This window comes from Leopardus geoffroyi, chromosome D2 (assembly GCF_018350155.1).
Source record: "Leopardus geoffroyi isolate Oge1 chromosome D2, O.geoffroyi_Oge1_pat1.0, whole genome shotgun sequence".
Classification (NCBI taxonomy): Eukaryota; Metazoa; Chordata; class Mammalia; order Carnivora; family Felidae; genus Leopardus; species Leopardus geoffroyi.
Window position 1 is genome coordinate 12,675,036 of NC_059334.1, and position 16,734 is coordinate 12,691,769.

Sequence of the window (16,734 nt, forward strand, 5' to 3'; positions counted from 1 at the left end):
TACTGCCTGTTGTGTTCATTATTTCAGTGTTTCGCCTGCCAGTGCCCAGACAGGTGAGGGCCACGACTGGGCATGCGGTGCCTGTGTAGACCTATTTTCATCTCCATGCTCCTGTTTTAAGATGGAGTTCTCAAATGATTCCTAGAGGCTATCCTTACGTAAAATCCTTATTTCCTTTTTTATTCCATTATGAATTATTTACCCAAAAGCTACATATCTGTCAGACTCCTAAGAAAACAGGGATAGGCCATTACAGGAGTATTACACTTGTCAAATCAATACATAGCAGATACAAGCGCAAATCAAAGAAGTTACCCTTAAAAAAGACACCGTCTACCACAAGAACAGGATTGGACTGTTCATTCACTGTTGTGGGTGTCGGGACAGTGAACAAAACACAAATACCCCAGCCATCATGTAGCTTATGAATTATGTAACCTAACTAGGCTAGCCCTAGCTTCTAGCGAGGACACACCCAGGAATAGCTAACATAGAAACCTGTCTAGCAGAGAAGATGCCCTCAGTGTGAACACATCTTCGTGTCTCTCTGACGATGCCATCAAGTTGTCACAGATGGATTAAAATCACACCGTAACACCCCTCGCTCACAGCAGAGTCCACATTCTTCAGGCAGCACTCGGATAAATTATTTAACTTTCCATACGGATTTCCTTCACAGAATATGCCTCCGAATGGGAAAGTGTTCTCCACTGCATAGGTGTTAGGTCTGCAAACTTCAGTAAGGGGACAGCAGACCACGGGTACTCAGTAACACAAACTGAATGGCTCTGACAAAACATTTGTTCTTCCTAAACATACCATTTTATATCTCAATTAATGCCCGAGTTCAAGGAGCACCATGTGGGGACCGCCAAGGGACTGGAGGGGCTGTTGTCGGTTAGCAAGATTCGTGGGAAACTGAGGTTCAGAGAAAGGGAGGGATTTAGAGGGAAGTCACAAATCTAGCTTGAGGAAGCAGGTATCTGATCTCCAGTTCTGGCCACGCTGAAGTTCAGAGGCAGAAAACCTGTTCTGGAGATAAAGAGGCTTAATGTTCTGAGCCTTAACGTTGCAAAAGGGAAGACAGATTTGGAGGCTATGCTGGAATGAAGTATCATCAGTTTCTGGGCAGAGAGAGGAGAGGTTTCAGCCACAGGTCAGAGAAAAGATGAAAATCCAGCTTTGGAGGAACCAGGTGGATTCCATCAGGAGCTGGTGATTTGGACCCGAGGACTTGGATCCCCTACTTGATGATCGGGGGGGGGGCCACCTCAGAACTCCACACGGAGGGACCCGCCGTGAAGGCCCAGGCCCCGAGGAGCTGCGTGACCGGCACAGGGAATCCACAGTGATGTCTAGGTTGGGGGTACGGGGACTTCTTTAGCTACTTCCAGGTATTCTGACCCACTGGCACAAGGCCTTTGCATATATCCCTACTAAGGGCCGAGAGGAGAGTTAACGGAAGGATGCTGCTGAGTTTACACCCTGGACCCACAGACTGGCAAACGCCCAATAATCCCAGTGTCTAGCACATAATAAGCACTCTACAGACACTGACAGGATTCCACTCCCTTCGTTCCTTAAATGTTTCCTCACTGGAATCACTTTACGGTTTCTGATGAGGATTCCATTATTTTAGCCTGATCCTTTCCAACAGCTCCTCTCTCTGGACCATGAGAAGCCTTAAAATAGCATTATGCATAGTTAGAAACTTTTTTAATTAGTGAAATTCTCACTCACCTGGGACAAAAAATGGAAAGGCCTAGGAGATAGGTCTTTGATGGACCTGACACTTGTCTAGGTTTTATTATACATCCTCTAAAGTGAAAAGGTATTTTTTAAACAAAGTTTCTTCAGTTGGAAACCTTCAAAAAAGGTTCAAATACTTAAACCCATTTAATTCTAATGTAAATTTACCTTTATTAAAAAAATAAAAGCAATGTTCTAAAAAAATAAAAGCAATATTCTAGTAATATCTACTATGAGTAAATATAAGTGAGAACCTTTTCCTCAAAGCACTTTTCGTGCTCTAGGATTTACTAATGCTTATTCCTTTCCTCTTAATAGGAATTAAGTGTTCAAGGCCAACAAAGAGCAGTTCTGTTGGATTTTGGTAAAAGAGGGTATCTGGGGACACACTTGCAGGTGTCCCTGATTTACACAGCTAAACAAGCACAGTTTTAACAACGTGCCTGATACATTCAAGAGAGAACTGGCATAACTAAATACGATTGATGTGTAGAGTGCAACCGTCAAAACTTCTTACGGTCCCAGCTCCGTGTATCACAATCACTGGCTCAATTAAACAGGTTAATTGTAGAAAGAAGAAAAGAGCCCATGAAAGGTATCCACACGACTCAGCTGGCACCTGTAGACCGTTACCTGCAGGAGTGCAGCCCATTCTGCAAGATCTCCAGCAGGTGCACAGAAATACTCAGCCTTTTAGCGCAGAATCAGACTTAGTCCACAATTTTCAGCGACCCTGCCTCTTCCCCACTTGTAACTTTTAAATGACCAGGGTTTAAATTTCATCATGTTGCCTTAAAACAGGAGGACATTTGGATATTTTACAACCAGTAATCCCCACTCCTTGTCTTCTCTTAGCCTTTAATATTTCACGTAAGCAGTAGTAGCTTTGTTAGTGTACCTATTTCACAACACTTAGGAAACTAAAGGAAATTTTCATTTCCCTTTTCATACCATACCTGTAACATTTCACAGGGTACATGTGGTCATTTACTAGGAGAGAGAGTTTGATACAATCCTATTTTTTACATTCTAGATGTGTTTACAATACTTGTGCTTTAGCAATACTTTTTAGAAAGGGGAAGAGAAATATAGGCTCTTAGAACATTTTTATCCTTTCCAGTAAAAAAAAACATAGTTCAAATAGCTTTATCATAAAAATAGAATTTTGGCTTTTATCCGTTAATGCTGGGTATTTAATTTTCCTGCCAGTAGTGATAGAATAATGTGTTGATACAGCAGGAGTAGAATAATTGGATGATTTTAGTGATTTATTACTATATTAAAAAAATATACCTACCCTTGAATGATCTTAAGTACTTTCTGAAAGCATGATCTAAAGTTTTAAGCATATGCCGGGGCTGCCTTTAAATTTTCCTAAGTCTTAGTAACAAAGACAGTATGACAAGTCAGGTGTTCTTAAAGCTATTTAGAATGACAACTTACAATATAATAGGCAACCCAAGTAACCAGTGCAAATTTTGCTTCAGTGTACAATTTTCCCTGACAGTAACTATTTTCAATGATGTGTGACCCCAATTCTTCCATATACTAAAAGGCAAGAATGCTGTTATGTGGGATTCTGCAGGATAAATGTGTTCTGTACAAATGACATAACCCAATCACAAACCATTTATGACTTGAGATGGCAATTTTAAATACTATCAAGAGAAAGTAGACTTGATCTCTGTGAATGAAATCAGTGCCCAGAGAGAAGTTATTTCTGAAGACCACAAAAAAAAAAAAAAAAAAAAAGACATTTTGAAATGGGTTTCATCCTGAAGGCAGAGCTTATTAATACAACTTTCTCTTCATCTCCTCCTCCTGTCCCGAGATGTAAGATTTCGTAGGCAGAGCAGATACTTTCTGGTAACAGCACTTCCTCTAGTACCTTCTCTCCGATTTACAGAAAATAGGAGCATTCAACTGACAGAGCCATGCACCATGGTTTTGCATTACAGGCAGTTTTACTTCTAGAAGATCTTGGAGGTTTCAGAGTAGCACCTGTGGCTGGGGAACCAGTATTTCAGGACAGGGGTCTCATTTAAACGGAAGAGGACTTCTAAGCAATCGTCTGGAACACACCCTTTTGCGTGGCTAAAAGGCAGGAATCCTGCTACAGAAAACTGCCCTTTTTAAAGTTGCAGTTTCTAATAGGCTGCTCTCAGAGCTATTTAAAAATAAAGGGCATTACTCGAGATACGGTGGGAAATTACAGGAAACCTGTTGAGTCTTCTGGATCAAGGGCATTTCTTACTCATCCCCTTGCGAGAACCTCTCCTTTGTTCCTTGAAGGTAAGGAACCATCGGTGCTTTGGGAATGGCGCTGTCCTGCAGAGGCCCTCAGGTACCGCTTATCAGATTTCACTGGGCTGAAAAACCAGGCAAAGTTTCCACATAGAGCAGAGCACGTTTAATAGCGTGAGTCCACTCGGTTTTTTAACACACCGACTCATCACCGAAGCGTATGCATTAGTGCCCTGTTGAAAGGATACCACCTTTTTGGCAAAATTTAGGAGATTAGTTGAGGGAACAACTGCCTGGACCTTAAAGAACTCAGAGGAAGGGGCCAATTACCCGGTACAAGTCCTGGACATTCTCCTACATCGTAACTTTTAACACTGGAGTTGCAACTGGCTTTCCGAGATGTCAACTGTATTTCGAGTTGATTCAGAAGCTTCGGATCTGCATGACCCGAAGAGGTGAGGACCTAAAGAACACTTTAGTCCAAAAGCCTTAAACAACCATCAGACCATGTACTGTATGCTTTTAAAGTGAATTATGCATAAAAGTCTGTGCAAACTACAAACATATATTGCAATAACATTCTCAAAAAATCCTAGTATATATTTTAGCATTATTAAGTTATATAAAATACATCTTTATAAAAGTACAGAATTTTTTTAAAGTTTAAATTATACCCACTGAAATAGGTGGCCAGGCTCACTTTTTAGTACTAAAATAAGGTTTTTATCAATCTAAATTATTGCTTAGTCCTATGGAGCCATTAGAAACCTGTAACAAATAAAAATCAAGTCCTATTTCTTAAGGAAAAGTGCCTTATTAAAAATTCAGCTGTCATTGAGTTAGTCTCTCTGAAGCCTCTCACTTGAGGAATCTTCCATAAAATTTTTTACTGATGCTGCCCCTGGCTTGGCTTGTCAGGATCCAACATGGGGTCTGGTTGGAAAGTTCCCACCTGTGCCAGGAAGCTGTTTGTTTGCTGTCCCCAGTCATAGTAGTCTGGAGCAAAACTTAAAAAGAAAAAGACATATTGGTGACTTGGAATGCTGAACTTCCTCCTGATGACCTATTTTAGATGGACAGAACTGGGGTTTTTGTAGATAAAGTGTAGACAAGCCCAGTTTTTTAAAGTAGCTTCTTGAAGTCCCATGTGCAGTGGCCAGAAGTTCACCCGCAAAAACCTACTGAACGCTGTGCAGCCCAGAAGCATCGTATTAGAACAGTAAGCCAATCACTATGTATAACAAAATATTCCACCAGCAAATTGTGTCTGACAGCTCTGGACAGGTAACTTCGCATTGATTTTGTCATGTGTTGAACACTTGTAGAATCAATAACTGCCCTGTTGGGCTTCTGTGAGTTAATACCTGTAAAGTGCTTAGAACAGTATCTCAGTGTCTAGTAAGCCCTCAACAGTGTACCTTTTATATTCTTCTGCTCACCTTCCGTGAGCAGAAAAGGGATCTTCTTCCACAAGGGGAGTGAGGACCCTCTCAGCTCTGGGCTGCCTTTGGCAGGTGAGAGGCCAGGGCAGCTCCAGCAGGACAGGGAGGGACACACATAGCGAGAGGGAAATGTGGTAGGGGAAAGGGATGAGAGAACATTCTAGGGAGGAGGGTGAGAACAACTTTTGACCTCGGGAAGTCCTTGGTTACTGGCTCCCCTCCAGATTTCTATGTTCTTCACATCTGCTGGTGTGGAGCATCATCTTGGATTCTGTCTGGATCACTGCTCCCTCATCTAGTGAGCAAACCATGTGTCCCCCAAGCTTTTCCTCAGTTCTGTGTCCCTAACACAAGGGCGCCTCTCACGTTTTCCAAGGAGTAAAAAAGCTAGCTTATCTTCTATCATTCCATCCTGAGGGTGGAGTGGGGGGGGGGGGGGGAGGATAATTTATGTTAAAATGTTAATGATCACCCTTTAAATGTACAAAGGATTGCAAAAAAAAAAAAAAATCTTTCACTTCCAAGAAACACACTTCCAAGAAAAGAGGCCTGAAGCCTCCCTTTCACAGCAAGCGAATGGGGTCCTGGGACCACAAGCCCCAGCAGAGAGGCGCTCGGTAAGCACCAGCTCAGCCCTTTTTGCTTCTCTCCCTGCTGCTGGCCCTGAAGTCCCAGGTTCACAGGCCGCAAGAGGGGACACGATGATCACTGGGCCCTGGGGAGTGGCTAAGCATCACAGGCTAAAAAGGCGGAAGGGAACCCCAGTAGCTCCCGCCCCTCCTGTCTGCCGCAGAGTAAGGAAGCATAATCCTGGGGGCGGGCCTCTCAGGTTGCACTTAGTCTCCTAGTCAGGGGCTTCTCCTCCCTCCGTGTCCTCTTTGCCGAACAGCCTCCAGCTCCAGGGCTATTTTACACGGGCGTTTTCTCTTGGGTTGAATCGATTTCACCAGTGCAGTCCTCAGCCTACTAACCATGCCTCTCTACCTTGAACTAGGGTCTCACCTTCCCTGAAGTCCCTGAGGGGCGATGTTCCAGGCAAGGTCATCATCACTATCGTATCTTCGAGGGTTGTCAAAGAAGTAAGATCTGGGGCTGAATCCGTGGCTGGGGACCATCCCAGGGTTCGTCTAGAAAGACAGTTAATTGTTCAGTTACTTTGAGACACTATGCCTTCCTCTAGACAAAGACGAGGAAGATTCTTTCTTGTTGGAAATTGAAGATTCTGTGCCCATCTGAATGGAGGATGTACCTGTTCAACTAGTGTTCATTTTAGTTGCTTTTCTGTTTAAGAGGTGTTAACTTTTTCTTTTCTCAGTATGGACAAAATCTTCTTTCAGAGTTCTGCTTGCAACAATGAATTACTGTTTCAATCCCTCACTGAAACACAAGCACCGCCCAAAGTAGCCAAACTCCATAGTCCCGATTTAGCTACAAACCTCTATAAACATGTGGGCATTTACCACAAGTTAAAATAGTGAAACGATAATGATGAAATAATTTTGAGAAGGTTTTGTATCCAGTTTCCATATCCTGCTTCTATAATCCTTTCATCCTGTTTCCCCATGCCGAGCTCACCTTTCAAAAGATTTCAAATGACTGGTTTCATTAAGTAAGCAGAAGATCAGAACTGCATGCATTATATGGCAAACCAAAGCTGGCATAAAATACAGAATTTGTTTGACATCCTTGTGCGTATCACTACTGGTCTGTTTTAGAGTTAAACAAGAGTCTGAAACAAGGTTGCTATATGATGGTATCTATATGGAAATGCCTCCTTTTCTAAGACGAATCTAGCCAAATACAGGAAACAACTTACACAAGGTGGGATGCCTGAAAATTTATCAATTTGTAGCAGTTCAAGAATGTCTTTGCAGAAGAATGAATTTGGATCCCTGACCTCACACAGATACAAAAAGTAACTCGAAACGGATCAAGGACCTAAACGTAAAACCTATAAATTGTTGAGAAGAAAAATAAAGGCACAGATCTTTGTGACCCAGGAAATTTGGCAAAGGATTCTCAGAAATGGTACCAAAAGCATGAGCAACAAAGGGAAAAAACATGATTAAAATTAAAAACTTCAAAAGATACCATCAAAAAAGTGAAGAAACAGCCCAAAAATGGGAGCAAATATTTGCAAAATCCCTTATATGACAAGGGACTTGTATGTAAAATACACCAAGAACTCTTACAACTCAATAATAACTCCATTTAAAAATGGGCAAAGGAGGGGCGCCTGGGTGGCTCAGTCGGTTAAGCGTCCGACTTCGGCTCAGGTCATGATCTCACGGTCCGTGAGTTCGAGCCCCGCGTCGGGCTCTGTGCTGACAGCTCAGAGCCTGGAGCCTGTTTCAGATTCTGTGTCTCCCTCTCTCTCTGACCCTCCCCTGTTCATACTCTGTCTCTCTCTGTCTCAAAAATAAATAAACATTTGGGGCGCCTGGGTGGCGCAGTCGGTTAAGCGTCCAACTTCAGCCAGGTCACGATCTCGCGGTCCGTGAGTTCGAGCCCCGCGTCAGGCTCTGGCCTGATGGCTCAGAGCCTGGAGCCTGTTTCCGATTCTGTGTCTCCCTCTCTCTCTGCCCCTCCCCCGTTCATGCTCTGTCTCTCTCTGTCCCAAAAATAAATGTTGAAAAAAAAAATTAATAAAAAAAAATAAACATTAAAAAAAATTAAAAAAAAATGGGCAAAGGATCAGGGCACCTGGGTGGCTGTCGGTTAAGTGTCTGACTTCAGCTCAGGTCATGATCTCGCAGTCCGTGAGTTCGAGCCCCACGTCGGGCTCTGTGCTGACAGCTCAGAGCCTGGAGCCTGCTTCGGATTGTGTCTCTGTCTCTCTCTCTGCCCCTCCCCCCCCCCTCCTCTCTCTCTCTCTCTCTCAAAAATAAACATTAAAGATTCCTTATTTTATAAAAGCAGGGGAAGCAAAGGATTTGAATAGACATTTCTCCAAGGATGATGTACAAATGCCCAATAAGCCTGTGGAAAGATGCTGAACATTGTTAGTGATCAGGGAAATGCAAATCAAAAGACACAGCGAGGTACTAGCCATCCAGGGTATCGAGAATCAAAAAATCAAATCACAAGCGCTGGGGAAGAGGTGGAGGAGCCAGAAGATTCACACGCGACGGGTGTGAATGTAAAATGGGGCACCTACTGTGGAAAACAGCGTGGCAGGTCTTTTAGAAAACGTGCGGCACCCGCTTCCGGGACGACGGCAGAGTCGGAGGGGCCTGAGCTCACCTCACCCCACAGATACAAGCAGATGACACATCGGTGTAAATAACCCAGAAAACAATTCAAACACGGACACAGCAAACTCCACAAGTAAACGCTGAGAAGGAGCCACGTCAAAGACCGTAGGGAGAGCAGAATCCTGCTCGGGAGCTAACGGGCAATGCCATATGCAGGTGGCCAGGACCTGTGGGCACAGTGAGGGCAGAGAAAGGGTTCCTCACACCCCTGGAGCCTGCATGGGGAAGTGAATCCCCGCAACATGTGGCTCTGGAGGCCAGAAGGGCCGAATTTCCTGCGTTCTTACATCCGGCTGCACTGAAAGCCTGGAACTTCGTAACTCACCAGGCTCAGTTCCGGAAGAGGCAGGAGGGAGAGAGGGAAACTGTGTCCCACTCTTAACGAGGCAGCACACCAAACAGCACCGGGAGCTGCGGTTTGAGAGATGCCTGGGGCTCACGGGAGCGAGAGTTGGTCACTAACCTCAGGGCCCGTACCCGAGGGCCAGATTTCACTGGGAGATGCCTCCAGGAGCAAAGGGGCTGCAGACACAGCCTCCCTATCCCACCCCCACCCCCAGCAGTAAACATAGCCACCTGGGGGAGCCAGCACCGTGCCAGCACCCACGGCCTGCCTCAGCCCTGGTGCCGCGGGTCCCCTCCTCCAGAAGACAGTCACAAACGTTGCCAAAGCCGAGTGTCCCTACTGTGTGTTTTGGCAGGGCCTGGGTCCTGGCAGCAGTGGTGGGTCACCCCCCACGGAGCATGCTTGCACCTCGTGGAAGCTGCACGCCCTGCCCTCTGTACACACTGCAGAGCAACCCTGGCCAGCCTGTCTCCGCAAGGCCGCGTGTCCCCTGTGGAAGAGGACCCGCACGCGAAACTGCACGGGCAATGCACGTTCCACTTGTGTACTTTGCGGAGCAATCCAGGCTGGCGGGGCTTGGCGGTGGAGGGACATCCCCTCTGTCAAAGGGCCAGTTCCACCTTCTTAAAAGTACACAGCCCACTACTACTTTCAAGGGCAGCAAAAGTAACTGACTTTTCTAACAGAATCAGGGGTGCCTGGGTGGCTCAGTCAATTAAGCACCCGACTTTGGCTCAGGTCATGATCTCACAGTTCGTCCGGTGCTGACAGCTCGGAACCTGGAGCCTGGAACCTGCTTCGGGTTCTGTCTCCCTCTCCCTCTGCTCATGCTCTCTCTTCTCTCTCAAAAATAAATATTAAAAAAAAAAAAGAAAATTAAAAAAAAAACACAAAACAGAAGTAGACAAAATGAGGAGACAGGAACACGTCCCAAATGAAAGAACAGGACAAAACGTCAGCAAAACACCTAAGCGAAACCAATATAAGTCATATGCCTCATAGAAACTTTAATGATCTTAAAGCTACTCACTGGACTTGAGAAAAGAGTGGGAAACATCAGTGAGACCCTTAACATGAGATAAAATAGAATCAATCAGAGATAATCTAAAAATACATTAGATTTAATAACTAGCAAGCCTGAGGCACCTGGGTGGCTCAGTTGAGCATCCAATGCTTGATTTCAGCTCAGGTCGTGATCTCACAGTTGTGGGACTGAGCCCTACATCAGGCTCTGCTCTGAGCACCGGGCCTGCTTGGGATTCTTTCTCTGCCCCTCCCCCACTCATGCTCACAACATTAAAAAAAAAAGAAAAAAAAAAAGGCTAGAGGAAGCAGAGGAACGCATTAGTCACCTGGAGGGCAGAGTGTTGGAAAGTAATCAATCTGAGCAGGTGAGAAGAAAAAAACAAATTGTGCAAAATGAGAACAGACTTTGAAGCTCAGCAAGTCCATCAAGCATAATAACGTTGCATGACAGGGATCCCAGAAAAAGAAGAAAGAGAAAAGGGAGCAGGAAATGTATTTGAAGAAATAATAACTGAAACCTCTATAATGTGAGGAAGGAAATAGATACCCAGATCCAGGAGGCATACAGATCCCTCAAAAAAAATCAACCAAAGGAGGTCCACACCAGGACATATGGTGATCAAAATGGCAAAACAGTGACAAAAAGATTTTAAAAGCAGCAAAAGAAAGGACTGTTACATGCCAGAGAAACCCGATAAGGCCATCCACTGCCTTTTCAACACAAACTTTGCAGGCCAGAAGGGAATGGCATGATCTATTCAAAGGAAAAAATCTGCCATCAAGAATACTCAACAAATAATCCTAAAATTTGTATGGAACCACAAAGACCCCAAATAGTCCATGCAATCTTGAAAAAGCAAAGCAAAGCTGGAGGGATCACAACTCCAGACAAGTTATATTACAAAGCTGTAGGCATCCAAACAGCGTGGTGCTGGCACAAAACAGACACATAGGCCAATGGAACAGAACAGAAAACCCAGAAATAAATCCACAATTATATGGTCAATTAAAATTCAACAAAGAAGGCAAGAATACACAATAGGAAAAAGACAGTCCCTTTAACAAATAGTATTAGGGAAACGGGGCCACATTTTTACACCATACACAAAGTAAACTCAAGATCGAGTAAAGACCTAAATGTGAGACCTGAAACCATAAACATCCTAGGAGAGAACATAGGTAGTAATTTCTCTGACCTCACCCACAGCATCATTTTTCTAGATATGCCTCCTGAGGTAAGGGAAACAAGAGTGAAAATGAACTATTGGGACCACATCAAAATAAAACGCTTCTGCACAGCGAAGGAAACAACCAACAAAACCAACAGATAACCTACTGACTGGGAGAAGATATCTGTAAGTGGCATATTCAATATAGGGTTACTATCTAAATTATATAAAGAAGTTATAGGGGCGTCCGGGTGGCTCAGTGGGTTGGGCGACCAACTCGGGCTCAGGTCGTGATCTCGCAATTTGTGAGTTCAAACCCCACGTCGGGCTCTGTGCTCACAGCTTGGAGCTGGAGCCTGCTTTGGACTCTGTGTCTCCCTCTCCTCCTCATGCTCTGTCTCTCAAAAATTAATAAACGTTAAAAAAATAATTTTAAAGAAGTTATAAAATGCAACATCCAAAAACCAAACAATCCAACTAAAGGGGTTGCCTGGGTGGCTCAGCTGGTTAAGCGTCTGACTCTTGGTTTCTGTTTAGGTCATGATCCCGTGGTTCATGAGATTGAGCCCTGTTTTGGGCTCTGTGCTGGCAGTGTGCAGTCTACTTGGGATTCTCTCTCAAAATAAATAAACAAACATTTTTTTTTTAAATGGGCAGAAGACATGAAAGGATATTTCTCCAAAGAAGACATCCAGATGGCAAACACACACATGAAAAGATGCTCAACATCACTCGTCATTAGGGAAATGCAAATCAAAACCACAATGAGATATCACCTCACACCTGTCAGAATGACTAAACTCAAAAACACAAGAAACAAGTGTTGGCAAGAATGTGGAGAAAAAGGAACTCTCGTGCACTGTTGGTGGCAATGCAAACTGATGTAGTCACTGTGGAAAACAATATGGAAGTTCCCTCAAAAAATTAAAAATAGAACTACCCTATGATCCAGAAATTGCACTACTAGGCATTTACCAAAAGAATACAAAAACACTAATTCAAAGGGATATATGCAACCCTATGTTTACTGCAGCATTATTTACAATAGCCAAATTATGGAAGCGGCCCAAGTATCCACTGACAGATGAATGGATAAAGAAGATGTGGTGTATATATACAGTGGAATATTATGCAGCCATAAAAAAGAATATGCTCTTGCCATTTGCAACAACATGGATGGTGCTAGATAGTATTATGCTAAGCAAAATAAACCAGTCGAAGAAAGACAAATACCATGTGATTTTCACTCAAAACAAATGAGCAAAGGGGGGAAAAAAAGAACAACAAACCAAAAAACAGACTCTTAACTATAGAGAACAGTTATCACAGGGAAGATGGGTGGGGGATGGGGGAAACGGGGGAGGGGAATTGTAAGTACACTTATCTTGATGGGCACTAAGACACGGATGGAATGTCAACCTGCCAATATTATACACCTGAAACTAATACAACACTATATGTTAACCATACTGAAATTTTTTAAAAGTTCCACATAGAATTACCACATGACCTAGCAGTTGCATTCCTAGATATATACCTAAGAGAAATAGAGACCTATGTTCACACACACAGAAACTTGTACATTGATGTTTACAGAAGCACTGTTCATGAGAGCTAAGAAACGGAGGGGCACCTGGGTGGCTCAGTTGGACATCTGACTTCAGCTCAGGTCATGATCTCATGATTTGTGAGTTCGAGCCCCACGTTGGGCTCCGTGCTGACAGCTCGGACTCTGGAGCCTGCTTCGGAATCTGTGTCTCCCTCTGTCTCTGCCCCTGCCCTGCTTGCACGCTCTCTCGCTTGATCTCTCAAAAATAAACATTAAAAAAATTTTTTATAAAGCTGAGAAATGGAAACAATGGGTAATTGGATAAACAAGATGTGATCTATCCATACGATGAAATGTTATTCGGCCCTAAAAAGGAGCAAAGTACTAACACATACTGCAACACGGATGAACCCTGAAAACATCATGCCGAGGGAAAGAAGCCGGTCACGGAACACGATATGATCCCATTCCTGTGAAAGCCCACAAGAGAGAGATGAATAGACACAGATTAACAGTTGCTCAGGGGCTGGGGGCAGGGGATGGGCAGTGATAGCTAATGGGTACAGGTTTCTTTCTGAGGTGATAAAAAACGTTCTCAAAAGTGTGGTGACAGACGTACGTATCTGAATACACCAAAAACCACGGAACTGTAGACACGAAATGGGGAAACTGCATGGTATGGGGATTCTAGCCCATTAAAGCTGTTTAAGCAACAACAAAAATACAGAGATTCTCAAACTTCACAGTGCATTCAAATCACCTGGGGTGCTTTTTATTGAAAATGTGGATTCCCTGAACCTACCCGGGAGATCCTCACCTGGGTCTGGAACGTGGCCTAAGAGTCAGTGCTGACACTGAGCGCCCTTGGGACTCTATGGGGACGGGAGGGAGCCACACTGCGAGGACGGTCACACTGGCTTTAGTGATGCCGAGTGCAGAGGCTTGTTTATACCGACTGGACGATGGGTACAAGCGGTAGATAACGTTTTAAAGAAATGCCTCCACCTGCAGCGTGCGCTTTTAAAGTCAACGAAACATGAGTTGTATTATAAATCCGCCCCCCCGGCCCCAAAGCAACATTAGACTTTTTTCTCCAAGCAACGACAGGAATTACAGACAGTAATCAGATTATTACTGAGCCATGCATATTAGCAATGTAGCTTCCCCAAACCTTATGCCAAGGAGAGCCACCACTCACCACAGTAATGAGCATTATGGACTTGGGAGCCAGACTGCATTTGGTCCCGGCTCTGTCTCCGACTGGCCGTGTGGACCCTGAGCCTCAGTTTCCTCATCTAAGTATGATAACAGTTTCCATCTCAGAGGGTGAGGATTAAAGCGCCGATCAGAATCGGGCCCAGCACACACACGCACTGCAGTATACAGCTGTTAGCTATTTCCAGGAAACTCTGCACCCAATAATGGCATTAACTCTGCAGTCCTCTGCCTGAGGATGTTTTAGGCACACTGGTGCTTTGCCAAGCCCAATCTGACACTCACGCCACCTGCTCGTTGGAGTTAGTCCGTGTGTAGAAAAGGGAGCGTGTTTTTGTATGCAGGATCATGCATCCTTCGTACTGAAGTCCCTTCCTCGTGGTAAATTAGGAGAAAATATCCTTGGGGGCATAAAGGGTCGCTGTAACTCACTAATCTGCTACTGTCGGTGGGAGCTTCTCGTGAGTGTGGTGCACGGACTCGAAGTCCCGGAGATCTTCTTCTGCAAGGTCATGACTGTTTTCATAACTCGTATGTTAAGATGGAATCTGCCTTTTCCGTGGTCTCAACACTGGCACTAACGGAGAACCAAAGTGCTGTGGCTTCGATGCACCGGCCATCACCGCGTCCTTCCCCCCACTGCACAGTCAGGTAAAGCAGGTCCACTGAAGATGGTCTTCGGGGAGTCTGGGTGGCTCAGGCGGTTGAGCAGCCGGTTTTGTCTCAGGGCACGACCTCACGATTCATGAGTTCGAGCCCCGCATTGGGCTCTGTGCCGACGGCTCAGAGCCAGCTTCAGATCCTCTGTCCCCCCTCTCTCTCTGCCCCCCACCCCGCTTTCTCTCCCTCAAAAAAAAAAAAGATTGCCTTTGACAAAGAGGAAGTTATTAGTTGTATTAAATCTTAACCCTTGGGCCTTTTTTATTTTGGGGGCAGGGAGAAAGAGAGAAGTGGGGCTGACCTGAAGCAGGGATCGTGTTTTTTTTTTTTTCCCCAAAGCAGGGCTCGTGCTCCCCCAATGTGGGGCTCGAACTCATGAAGCATGAGATCATGACCTGAGCCAAAGTCAGGTGCTTAAAGACTGAGCCCCCCAGGTGCCCCTCAGACCTGTCATTTTACTATGTGATGTGACAAAATGGGACATATGCACACGGTGCTTCTGCTGTGAGAGAGCTGTTTTTGGGAACAGACTCACAGCAGTGTGAGTTTAACTACCTCTTTCTGTGCAACTTAACTCAGACCATGCTTTTTTGGACGTGGGTATTTGACGGACGCTTGAAAGTAAATGAAAGAGAATGTGTGGATGGTATTTGTTGTCACTGATCAAATTTGAGCTTTTAAGCCCAAATTAAAGCTTTGGAAAACCTGTATTCCCCACCGTGAGCTAGAGGGCATCCCAATACTTAAAGATTTTCCTGATGAGATCAGTGGTGATATTTAATGAATGAGTTTTAGAAGATCTGCATAACTCAGTAAGCCAGTGTTTTCCTGATGACTGATGCATATTACAAACGATGTGTGGGTAAAAGATCCATTCAAAGCACAAGACAAACTGATGGGTGTCCGTGTACAACAATCCAGAAAGTTCACTGGTATGGTTCTAGAGTCCACACTGCAGGTACCTTTTAAGAAACCACAACTTGTCAGTTTTGATGTGTATCAAAGAAAAATATCCACAATTAGGTTCAAACTTATTAGAACACTCCACTTCACTGCAACCACATCTTTCTGTGAGGGGAATTTTCTTCATACACTCAACGAAAACAACATATGACAACAGAAGCAGAATCCAGATGTCTTCTGTTAAAAGCAGGTCAAAATCCCCCCAAGTTTAAAACAATGCTACTCTTCTATTTTGGTTTGGATAATGTTCTTTCTCATAAAAAAAATTAGGGTAATGTTTATTATTTTTAGTGCATTTTTTAATGTTTATTCATTTTTGAGAGAAAGAGGAGACCGAGAAAGAGAGAGAGAGAGAGAGAGAGAGAGAGAGAGAATAGATGGGGGAGGGGCAGAGAGAGGGGGCACAGAGGATCTGAAGCAGGCTCTGTGCTGAGAGCAGTGAGCCCGATGCAGGGCTTGAACTCATGAACTGTGAGATCATGACCTAAGCTGAAGTTGGATGCTCAGCTGAGCCACCCAGGCTCTGTTGGTTTTAAATTACACACACACACACACACACACACACACACACACCTCCAAACAAGAGCCTCTGGGGTGCTCAATAATTTATCGGTGTAACCCCTAAGAGCCAAAGCAATCTCGAAAAAGAAGAACAAAGCTGTGTCACGCTCCCTGATTTCAAACTATATTACAAGGATACGGTAATCAAAACAGTACGGTATTGCCATAAAAACAGACACCTAGATCAATGGAACAGAACTGAGGGCGCAGAAAGAACGCCATGCTTACATGGTCAATCACTTTATAACAAAGCAACCATGAATACATAATGGAAAGAGAACAGCCTTCTCAATAGATGGGAAAACTGGACAGTCACACGGAAAAGAATGGAACTGGACGACTATCTTATACTAAATACAAAAATTAACTCAAAATGGATTAACTACTTGAATGTGAGAATTAAAACCATAAAACTCCTCCTAAAAGAAAACACAGGTGGTAATCTCCCTGATGTCAGTCCTGGCAATGATCTGGCACCAAAAGTAAATGACACAAAAGCAAAACCAAACAAGCGGGACCACATCAACTAAAAAGCCTCCTTCCACACAGCAAAGGA

The 16,734-nt window shown here is 44.2% G+C and overlaps 1 protein-coding gene across 4 annotated transcripts in view; it reads right to left on the reverse strand.

Annotated features, from left to right (window-relative positions):
* Window positions 1-16,734, reverse strand: part of GPR137B (G protein-coupled receptor 137B) — a 63,326-nt gene that overhangs the window by 10,611 nt on the left and 35,981 nt on the right. For 2 of the 4 annotated variants that reach the window (XM_045437273.1, XM_045437271.1), the window contains 2 exons: window positions 6,438-6,562; window positions 4,137-5,000 (listed from right to left, as the gene is read on the reverse strand). In XM_045437273.1, the coding sequence (XP_045293229.1) occupies window positions 4,880-5,000; window positions 6,438-6,562 (246 nt within the window). In that variant the 3' untranslated portion in view covers window positions 4,137-4,879. Of the gene's footprint in view, window positions 1-4,136; window positions 5,001-6,437; window positions 6,563-13,525; window positions 15,617-16,734 lie in introns of those variants that run through there. The other 2 variants (XM_045437272.1, XM_045437274.1) reach the window with 2 other exon arrangements.